This window comes from Myiozetetes cayanensis, unplaced genomic scaffold (genome assembly GCF_022539395.1).
Source record: "Myiozetetes cayanensis isolate MyiCay16 unplaced genomic scaffold, myiCay2020 scf4, whole genome shotgun sequence".
Taxonomy (NCBI): Eukaryota; Metazoa; Chordata; class Aves; order Passeriformes; family Tyrannidae; genus Myiozetetes; species Myiozetetes cayanensis.
In genome coordinates this window covers 21210678-21222720 of record NW_026087631.1, presented here as the reverse complement: position 1 = coordinate 21222720, position 12043 = coordinate 21210678, and the positions used below count along the sequence as shown (strand labels likewise).

Here is a 12043-nt window from a genome sequence, read left to right as displayed (position 1 = left end):
TGGACACTGCTACTGTAAAGCAATGTTGTCATGACACTACAGTAACAACGGCTCATACTTTTGCACCATTTAATATATTTTTGTGGGGTTTTAAATTGAATAATTTGGCTTAAGTCCACTTGCCAGAGACAGCTCAGATGTAGTAGGAAGGAGGCTGTGGCACTCACTGTGACTTGCATTTTCTGAGAAAGAGTGGAAGTATTTATACAGGACAGCAACGTGCAGAAGGTGTTGTCAGAGAGGCTGTGCCAGTACAGCCCTAACCTTCTCCATTGTCTTTCTCCCAGCAATTCCTCTTGGAAACTGTGTCTGCAATATGTGAAAGTCAATAGGTCTCCTAATAATTCTGTTACTGCCCTGGACAAACAGTGTCACAAAGTCCCAGTGATAATGTGAATATGATACACAGAAGGACAGTGGCCACCAATACTTGATAGAAACTCCTTGTGCTTTTGGAATTTCTGGAATGAACCCAGAAACCCCCATGGCGAAGTGTGACTCTGCTGTTTTTGTTGTTAACTAGATCAGCTGTTACTACTGCATACAATTAATGCAAATATAAGCTTCACCAAATATTTGCATAATTTTTATAATCACATGTCTAGCAGACAGGCATAACTATTCTGACTTTTCTACTTCTATTCCAATATTTAGTAGCTCTCCTTCAAGCACCATTTACAGCTGATAAACTGACATCTAGAACCTCATGGCTTACAAAAACCAAGTACATTTTATCAGTCTTAAAAGATTCTTCACAAAAGAACACAAATGTAGGAATTCTACCATTTACTCTGAAATTCCATAGAATTTTGGCTGAAAGATTCTGGTTGCAAGATTGAACTGACTGTAAATTACTTCAATTAAGAAACATCATGCTTAAGAAACTCTATGCTTATGTTTGTCTCTGCAATACTTATACCATGATCTGCTATTTATGATTTTATTCTCTACTCAAGAGACATCTAATTTCAGTGGAAAAACATTTTGTTTCAATTTTAAAACAGAAAAAAATGCTTCATAAGGCTTTTGGTATTAAGAAAACGCAAATCAGGAGCCACAGAAAATAAATATTTTGAGTCAGGCATAAAATCATCACTGATTAAGGCCATAGGTTTTGGTATTTTAGTTTGCGCAACTGGAACACACATATTTTCAGAAAAGCTCTCTAAAAGAAATTTTAAAAACAGTCGGCAGTCAGGAGCTGAAAGCCATACATTTTGCAATTCATTCGTGCTTAAAATCTTCATATATTCTATTTTTCAGCTGAATTAAAGCAAATATAGTTATCTAAATGCAAATTAAAAATCAATTTCATTCACTTGTTTTAGGCAGTAACGCTTATATCCCCAGCTGTAACTAACCAGAAGTAGCTTCTCAGTTGTGACTGGGGGGGGCCCATGTGAACGTCATGAAGTTCAATAAGGCTAAGTGGAAAGTCCTGCACCCGGGTCAAGGTAAACCCAAATACAAATTCAGGCTGGGCAGAGAATAGATTGAGAGTAGCCTTGAGGAGAAGGACTTGGGGTGTTGGTAGACAAGAAGCTCAACATGACCTAGTGATGTGTTGGTGCAGCCCAGAAAGTCAACTGTGACCTGAGCTGCATCAAGAGAAGTGTGGCCGGGAGGTTGAGAGAGGTGATTCTCCCTCTTTGCTCTGCTCTTGTGAGACCCCACCTGGAGTACCAGCTCTGAGGTTCTCAAACATAAGAAGGGCATGGACCTGTTAGGGTGGGGCTTGAGGAGGTCACAAAGTTGCTGAGAGGGTTGGAGTACCCTTCCTGCGAAAACAGAGAGTTGAGGTTGTTCAGCCTGGAGAAGAGACAACAAGTATATCCATTTGTTCTCTAGGAGTGCAGGATTTGTTGAAATAAACTATATAGACAGCACCTCAAACATCCTCTAGATAAGCTAATTTTTCCTGATACAGCATCAGAAAATACAATTCTGAGAAAATCAAACCTCAATGTGGGAACATGGCAATTATATCTGAACTAAAAAAAATAAAAAAAAAAAAAAAGAGGAACACAAACAGCTTGGTCAGACAGTTATACAGTTTTAGGATAGCTATCCTCCCTGTGAATATCCATAGGATCACTAACTCATAAGTAGCTAGTGAAAAATAGAGTTACTATCCAAGTTGCTAATCAGGGAGGACAACTCTTGCCTGTGAGGCAAAATTTACAGTGACGCCTTCTCATCTTCAGTTTGGAAGACCTGAATTAATAGGTAGGCTGAGCTTGATCATTCTCATACTCCTGTCTCGTCAATTAAGTAAGCAGAAAGGGGAGACATGTTGACCCACCAATCAAACCCAAGTTAGTTTTCAAATGTCCACACTGAAAGCTTAGGACATGAAGACTCAAATGCTGCACTTTCCTCTCAATTATTTTATTAAAAATAGATACTTTGCTTACTTGAGAAGCATGCTCTATGTGCCCTATATAAACTACCAGAACTTTTCAGCAGGTGTCAGACTTTGGTGTTTTCATCTTACATGAGGTGTAATTTGTTGTCCTGAAGGTCTAGGAACAAAATGAGGCTTATGAAGGTTCTCAGACAAAAGCAAAATACAGTTATCTGTCACACTTTTTTTTTTCCCATGGGAATGTCCAGTAAATCCACTGTGTCAAGTCCCTCTATGCCTCAGCAGAAAGGGGAAGACATGCTTGACATTTGTGGCTAAACCAGTGTTGACAAAACTGGAACATGTTGGTTACTGGCGATCAATGCTCACATAGCATCAAGGCTTCATGCTGGTTGGGTTCAATCCACCAGACTTGTTAATTTCTCCCATAGTATCTCTATTCATTCTGACATATTTTCTGCACACAGTAAAACTTCATTCCAAATATCGCTGTTTTGTTTCCTCTTACATGCCCCAATCATTAGTATTTGAGCATCCAAAACTTACCTCTGAATTAAAATATAAGTATTTTTTCAGATTATTTTTTCAGACTCACTCTAAAATGTATATATAAATTGTGCCCAAATCACTGTAATAAAACATATCCATCTGTATTGTGAGAAGAGATGAGCTTAATTTGCACCATGGGAGATACTGTTAAGACACTAGGGAAACGAACAGCTTTTAATGTAAGGGATAGTTAAGCACAAGAACTGGCTCTCTGGGGAGGTTGTAAAATATCCACTGCTGTGATTTTTAAGGACAGATTAAACAAACGCCTGTTAAACACAGTTTAGCTATCACTGTTCTCATTCCATGGTAGGAAGACAACTTTTCAGGCTGTTAATCCTATTTTCTGTCTTTTTCACACCTACCCTGCACACAGGTAGATTTTTAAATATCACAGGCATCCAAAATTCTGGAGAGGTTTGCTAAGTCCAACACGACTTGCCTTGCCATCACTCTCATCTTCCAGAGACATTCCAGTTACCTTCTTGTCTCACACCTTTTGGCCTCCGTTTCTCCTGCTCAGTATAGTGAGGTCAAAACTTTCAAAGCCAGCTATGTGTGCATTACCCTGTAAGTAAACAGCACCACTTGAAGCCATTATCCCTTACCCTTTTCTAAATTAAACTCCTATAATCATTCAGAAAATTGTACAACAGTAGAAGGAACAGGTGATTTTTCATAAAATATTTACTAGTATCCACAGATTCTTCAGAGAATTCCGCCTACTTTCTATGAAATGAAATGATCTTTGAGAGAGTGTGTCCAAAGAAAGGCTTCTCATTGAGTTAATGCAAACAATTAACTGTCAAATGAAGGTAGCATAACTTGACAACTTTAAAAAAATAAAAGCTGTGGGTATTTTTTTAGTGAAGTAGAAAACAACTCTTCCCAATTAGTCTGAGATAGCTCATGCTGAAGTAGCAATGTTTTATTTCTCATTACACAGATAGTTGATACATCAAGGATTCTGTAACAGAAACTGCTTCAGCAATTAGCACTATTCATCTCACTGTCAGAAGCAGTGTTGACTATTCTGCACACCTCTTTTCCCTGAACTGCAACAACTGTTGTACCAAATTAGATCTGGAACACAGGCAGTTAAGAAAGCAAGAGAAAAGCAAGAAGTTTGATTTCCTCAATCCAAAGAATAAGAGCCATCAGGAAACTCTGCAACTTCAGCAGAGAAATTAATGCAAAAAGGAAAATCTTCCCTAAGGGAAAACGGTGGTGGAAGTGGAGAAACATACAAGTAGAACAGATCAGATGCATACACAGAAAGGAAAACCATTTTGCACAGGTCAAAATTTTTCCAATAGCTTTTTAAAAAGAAAAATGAAGCTAAGAGACACTCTATTTGGTTTAAATGAATGACTGACTATTCAGATCATACAAGCACTGCCTTTTTCTGAGGCACAGGCACATTGAGGTTATTAAGCAAACACTTGTATCATATAAAAAATATATGAAACATTGAATAATTCACTTCCACCTTTACTTGGGGTAAAGGTAATGGATCGTAGCAGAGATATCTGTAGTAGTGGTTGAAATTTCTACTACTAAAAATGGAGATGTTGTCCTCTCCCAGACCATGTACCAAACAGCCCAACCTGCCAAGTCATAATCACTAGCCTTTAGTTTGTTTAATGCAACACCAAGCTTGTGGTCCATGAAACAAAAAAAACAATTTAAAACTAAAAGCAAATTATATCTACCCAGTAGAAGTTTTTTGTTTTGGTTTGGTTTGTTTTTTTTAATAAACAGCTTTTTCCAATAGCCCACCAGAAGTCTCCTGTCACTGAAGACAGAAAGTCTGAATTTTCTTTTCAGAGACCAAGCACAGAAATGCTCTGACTTCAAAACTGTTTTAATTTAATTTTTGCTAGATTCAGAGAAAGAGGAGCACTCCCTCTGACCTAGACAGCGCTGAGCTGTCACCACTTTTGATGAAGAGTATGTCTGGTATAAAGCAAATCCAACAGGGAAAACTAAAAGACAAACTAAAAACCAACAGCAACAGAAGAAAGAAATCTACCAATGAAAGCATAAGTGTTGTTTCATTTTTGCAATGTCACTAACAAGTGTTTATAACACTAGTGTGTTTGAAAACACTGGTTTACATGTAGATAAAATGCACAGCTGCATTGACCTGAGTATTTCTTAATGCCTCAACTTCAAAGGGGTGCAGTATTTAAGCAGAGACTCAGAATTTGGCCAAAGTAACCTCCTGCAAGTAAGTGAACATGTTAACATTGTAATAGAGGTCAGTTACTGTTCTTTTTATATCCACTACACATGCTCAAGGAACTGCAGGCAAACAATGCAGTTCATGAACACAGGGAATGCCATAATGGTCTGCATTACTACACCTTAACTTCAAGCTACCTATGTTACAGAAAAGGTAGGCTTCAAGGACACAAACTTTAAAAAAGTGAAGAATAGTGTCATATCTGTAAAATCAAATTCATTCACTAGAATTGTCATTTTAAAGTCTCTAGAGACCTAAAAAATTAGGTTTAGGAAATTTTACAATGGTATCTTTAAAAAATTTTAGTATTCTGTTTTTTTCTCAGCTCTCAGGAGTGTAAGACAAACACTTCCTGAAGAAAACGGATCTCAAATAGGGCACTTTCTCAATTATTTAATATGATTGAGTACCTATTTTTAGGAATTTTTATTTTTTTAATCTGCAAATAACATCTTATTTAATATTGATTACCCTGCACCCCAGAGAAGAGCAAGTCTTTTAAAGAAATTCTTTGCAAATAAAAGATTTTTTGAATTTGTTTTTCAGACAGCAGATCAAAGATTTGGAACTCTGGAATAGACCCACAAGACAAATGAGCTTCTGTGTTCCAACTGAGATACTTCTGTATATAAATCATAAACACAGAAATGCATGTAAGATATTGTCCATGCATTACACCTCTAGGTTAAATGATTACTTCTTGTGAGACAACCATAGAAAAAGTACAATATTTAGAAAGTACATTCACTATTTGCCAAATATTTTGATATACTGATTTGCAAAAATGCCACTACTGAATGAAATGTTATCAAATGGTTGTAACAATGGAGAACAGGGATAAATAACTCACTTGAAGAGCTCTGAAGAATTCCCAATTCTCATGTTGTGCCATTCATTCAGGATTACTGAAGCTCATAGTTTTGTCAATTTGTAATTTGAAGTATGGGAACAAACATATATTTAGGACATCAAGAGCTAACACATCACTCTCATGATGCAAAACAGTTCTACCCTTCACCCTTCTCACAGCTCTTCCTTATCTCTTCAGGAGTTTGAGCACCTTAGATATTTCATGAAGTTACACGAACCATATGAGAATTAAAATACTATACATCATAATTTCACCAAATATCTTCTGAAATTTCAAAAAAGAAACAGAGATATTGTCTTGCATCACAGAAGCAAACTGTGAAAAACCCATCCATAACCCAAGAATTATGAACACTGATCTTTTAAATTATTTAAAGATTTAAAGGTGTGCAAATATTTGTCAAAAGAGCAGCATATACAACCTTGTTTGCTAACAACCTTCTATTTAAATTTGCATATCAATATGCTAAAAGAACAAATAACTTTACAAAATAAGTCAATCATTCCACATAGCTATTTCACTTTTTTTCTCATTTTAACACATATACATGGTAACATCTCAAAAAAGTCAGATCTACCACACCAACTCGAGATTTTGAGAAATTTCAATTTTATTTTTATCAATACAAACAGCAAGAAGGCTTAAAACTTTAAAACAGAATGGCAGCATTAAGTAAGACTGGCCAGAAAACTACTAAGAAACTATACACGTTTTCTTTATCTCTTTGGAGACACATACAGCAAAAAAGAAAGCCAAAAATTGGTTGTATTCCACTGTAGTCAAACTATCAGCATTTCCCCTGTGAAAAAGAGCATACACTGCTCCTTTCTTATCCCTTCCTAGGAGGGGAAAAGCCAGATACTGAATTTGCTTGAAGAGGCATCTAAAGAGCTCTATAAAGTGGAGACCAAGAATGATTCCTTAAGTATTCTGCTCTTTTAAAGCCTGGCTATGACTGTCATCTATGGATAACTAGCATCACTGTGAAAACGGCACACAAAACCTCTAATGAGTAAGTAGGAAGAAAATGAAAGTTATCCTTTGACAAGAATTCCTTGCTCATATTAACAAGGGAAATTTTTTATACATGAGAAATAAAGATTTTTGAAAAGGAATCAGGACATGTTGGCCATTTACATGAGGTTGCCAAATGACTTCAAAACAGGTTAAAATGCTGCAACAAAGTTTACAGGTTTTATGATTACATTTAAAAACTGTTTCATGGTTTTGATTTGATGAAACAAAAACCAATGTCATTAAAACACATTTTGAAGGACAATAAATCCTGAGCCAGAAGCTTACAGTCCTAGATGTCATGTTTGGTAAAACATCATAGTTGTTCTAAAAAACAAAAGACACAAAAATCCAAAAACAAACAGCCAGAAGACCACATGCTAAAAATTACAGTTACCTTACTTGATCTTTTCCAACTCTTCCTCATTAGCATAGTCTGAAAATAAAATAAAGCATTTTAAGTACCTTTCCTCTGCAATACAGAAAAGGAGGCCAACTGTCTCCAACAGGACAATTCACATTTAACCACCACTACAACTGAAACAGTGACATGTACAGTCCACCAACAGATACACAAGCCTGAAACAAATCCAGGCAAGTAGCAGCCCTGTGCAGACCCAGGCATACTTTTCTGGGTAGTCTGAAAGTCTCAGTTCTGGAGACGATGCATTATCTGAACTTGTAAGAAAGAAAGACAGAAAAACAGAATTAGATAAACAAATGGGAAAAAATGGATGTGCCGTTACTGATAGTGATTTCAATTTTGACTGATACTTGGATAGTTTTTAATATTAATGGAATTTTTTTAATAATAAAGTACTCCATTTTTTTGGAACACTACTGTTTAACTCCTAAGTGTAGCCACACAATAGAAATCCCTCATAAGACTTCTTTCATAACATGAATCTATTACAAAATCCTTAAAGTTACCACTGTTAGCTAATTTCACAGCAGTAAAAATATCTCTTTAGTTTGATAATTATGCACATGAGGGAGAAACCAAAGTTATACCTTCGCTCTTTAAAAAACCCAAATCTCAGTTGCCCTGTCCCATTACCTAAATAACCTGTAAAACCTTGGCACTGCTAGACACCATGCTCTGAAATGCTGGGAGGCAAAGTGTCCACAGACAGATTCTAAGTCATTAAATAAAGGAGACACACTGGTCAAGTAGATTGGGGACAATTTATCTGTGAACACAACTGTTGCTTAAGCAGTTCTGTGGAAATGCAGAAAAATTACTTTATAGAATTTAATAACATTTAGCAGCCTGCTATTGATACTGAGCAAGAATAAATCAAAGGCTATTAATTTCTTTCGAAACTTTGTCATGAAAAGTAAACATGATGTTTATTTTTATTAACTACCGCAAAACACTTTATTTTTCAAATAACAGAAATAAATTTTGAAATGCAAACATTTTCCTCACTATTAAATTATATCATGGGGGGAAATTAAAATAAGAAAAAATATGTAGGGTTTATATGTTTGAAATATCCAGAAATTTTTCAAATAGACACAGCTTTTTGGGAGAAGAAAAACAACAAGCTTCTGAAGAAACTTTTTAAGTTGTTATAAACAGTTAAAACCCAAGGGCTTTGCTGTCAGTTAATGGTAATTGTAGCTTTGGAAAATATACACAGATACTAAACACTTTATAAAGCTGTAGAAAGCCCTTTTTTCATTTTTACAGAAGAAGCACATAAGAATTAAGCAGCTTGAGGCCCACAGCAGGCACTGATGAAAATCTCTTGAGTTCCTGGGTCCTGTCCAGAACAGCACAGCTGCTCTCTTCCTTGTCATTTCTGAATCCTACACAGCTACAAGTCAGAGCACAAACTCAGCTTCCCTAGGCTTCAGACCAGTCTGTGAGCAAGGATGAGAATCTGGCCCAACAGCTGATACGACTATTTAGGTTTAGATTAGATACTAGGAAGAAATTCTTCACCGTGAGGGTTGTGAGGCACTGAACAGGTTGCACAGAGAAGCTGTGGCTGCCCCATCCTGGCAAGTGTTCAAGGCAAGGTTGGATGCGGTCCTGAGCAACCTGGTCTAGTGGAAGAGGTTGGAACTAGATGATCTTTAAGGTCTCTTCCAAACCAAACAACTCGATGATTCTATGATTCTTTCAACTCTGAGGAGTTCAGTTTGAGTTGTAGCTACAGAAACATATGACCATACTTGTAGAGTACATTGGCATCATTACCAGCTAGAGCAGGATAAGTTGAAGCCATAGCAACCACCCTTAGAAGCCAGTAAAATAAATATATAGCATAGGACAGATCAGGATGAATGATCTACATAGAACTTTTTAATCTGAAAATATTCCATGCCCTGAGTCCATCTGTCTTTTTTTCCCCATTAAGTTATTATCCCTCTGGCAAATAAAAACAAACAAACATATAGTAATAGTGTATTATAAGATTTAATACAGCAAGCAAACTGACTGCATATTAATGTTGTGAATATTTTCATATTAAGTAAAAAACCCACGCATCATTTGAGATAGATCATTTTAGGAAAAAAAGAATGCCTTCAACTTTCATCTCATTAAATAACATCCAAGTAACACTTGTATGTTTTCTTATTTCCATTTCCTATGCCTCTTAGGTTGCTGCCAGCGGTGAACAGTTGCTCCCAATCTCTGCTGGTCCCAAGACAACAGTTCTCATCAAGCTACCAACTTTGTCATTTCCTATAGCTGGAAATTGCCTGTAAGACCCAGATAGGAAACAGCTGTTGTAGTGAAGACCTGGGTGACATGCAGCTCTGAAGAGGTTATAGTCACTGGAAGTTCCCCAGTGGTGAAATCTGTGCACTGAATGTTGATGGAGAAAGAGACAGAAAAACTCACATGCACTGTGGCACCCACGACTACAAGATCAAACAGAATTTGCAAGAAGACTGTACACATGCATGCAGTTACAAACAGCACACCAGCATGTGCTGCACTACATGTATCCAAAAGGAATAGTAATAGAAACAAAACAAGCTTCTTTGGAGCAGGTCCAAGAAAAAAATCTGAGTAACTGCTGGTTCTGACTTCTTTTAAACTGGTAATCAAAAGGAGAAATTTGAAAAATACAGAAAGTACCTCATAAACACAATATTTTTCATAAATACAGTTAACTTAATGAATTTTTAGAGCTCACATTTTAACATTTTTATATACACATACTTTTCCCATACTTATTTTAAATCTTTTTAGTTTACAGTAGTTACTTAAGTTATCCGTCCTTTCAAGACAATAAAATTAAAATGCTGCATTAAGGTAAAGGACAAGTACTGTTAACAGCACAGAGCAAATGGAAATGAATTATTGTAACAAGTGTTAAGGTAACTTAATTGTAAGGCTGGAAATGGACTCAAATACTAAAAACATTCAAATTTTTATAGTTCTATAACAATAATTCATTAATCAAATTTGATTCACAATTCATGATTGTTCAAAAATCAGAACTAACCAGATTACCTTCATTGGTCAAAAATCAAAAGACTAGGACTTCAAATAACTTCAGAAATGCTATGTTTCTATTTATGTGCGTAGTTTGAATGAGAAGTTACAAGATTATTACTTTAAATGTTCACACTTTTATGCCTTTAAAGCATGCACCAGGTAGCAAAAGGCAAGGATATTTAGACATAAGATTTGGTAGAAATTTTGATTTTTTCACCTGCCTATACTCTTACATTATTATTCAATAACTGCAGGTTACTTCTGCATTTTCTTCACATAAATCTACCACAAAATCAAATACTGTGTTCCTACTTACAAAACTAGTAGACTGAATTTCCTTTAATTGAAACTGTGTCCAATATTATTCTACTGGAAAAACACAACAGTAAACTACTTAAGCACTGTTTTTCACAGTCCACCACATTCCAAAATAAATACTCCCCTTTCCTAGTCAGTGTAATATAATTTTACATACAGTCATATGAACATATGTATAAGTTAACATTCTTAACCGATATCTGAATCCAAAAATGTAATGTTTTGATCTGAGGAAATGGGACCTTCCAGATATAATTCTCAAGATCATCTTATCAGTCAATATGCAGAAAATCTGAATTTCATCAGAATTTTTTTCCAGAAGATAAGGAAAAAAATGCTCCTATGTGGATCAAATCTCTCTCTCATCTCTTTTCACACCTCAAGGCTTCACCCAAAACAAAATAATCTATTACTCTGTCAAACTGACTGCTTATTTTTAAAATCACTTGCAATAATCCCTCTCTCACAGACAGTAGTAATACACAAGGCCCATTTTGTCCCATTTAACTTCAAACTTCCACTTGAAATATCTTATCCTCCAGCAGCATCAATATTTCTTATGCAGTGTGACAGGATGCATCTCCCTGTAACATAATGCCACATTATTTTGAAATGCCAGTATAGTGCTTTGCTGCAGGACCTATCCTCAAGCCACACAAACACACCCTCAAAAAACTTTTCCTTTACCTGCACATCAATGCATGACCTCCGAAACAGCCTTACTGCAGTTCAGGCAATGAAAGGATCTCTTTGGAAAGTATCATCCACATCAAGTTACCAAAGGACACATCACAAACATTGTCTTGTTCAAGAGGGCTTGATTTGAAATACAGATATAGACCTGCCCAAAATACAGGATATGTGGCTTCTATGGCTACATGGGAAAGCTAATACTTCTTTTGTTGAAGGTATTCCTTTTTTTTTTCCCCCTATGGTCTTAACAAACACTCTCATTTAAAATATATGGAATTATAGTACATGCAGTATAAGTACTTGCAATTAATTTCTGAAATCTTCAGCTCTATGATTTAACCATTCGACACCATTTATGTGTGACAACATGTAAATGGTCTAAAATGGTAAAAAGTTAGCTTAAATGCTTAATAACTTGCAACTCTTAGTTGCAAGGAATTTATGAGTTATCACCTGAGCAAAATAAAACCTATTCAGAAGAAACTGTATTTTTGAAAGGTAAGCTATATAGGGATATCAAACAAACAGGTT

The 12043-nt window shown here is 35.9% G+C and overlaps 1 protein-coding gene across 2 annotated transcripts in view; it reads right to left on the bottom strand.

The window, feature by feature from the left end:
- MCTP1 (multiple C2 and transmembrane domain containing 1) overlaps positions 1-12043 on the bottom strand; it is a 188710-nt gene that overhangs the window by 136456 nt on the left and 40211 nt on the right. The window contains exon 6 of one of the 2 annotated variants that reach the window (XM_050329307.1): positions 7442-7480. The exons of the other annotated variant lie outside the window; for it this stretch is intronic. Coding sequence (XP_050185264.1) covers positions 7442-7480 — 39 coding nt within the window. The remainder of the gene's footprint in view (positions 1-7441; positions 7481-12043) is intronic. 2 annotated transcript variants of the gene reach the window in all.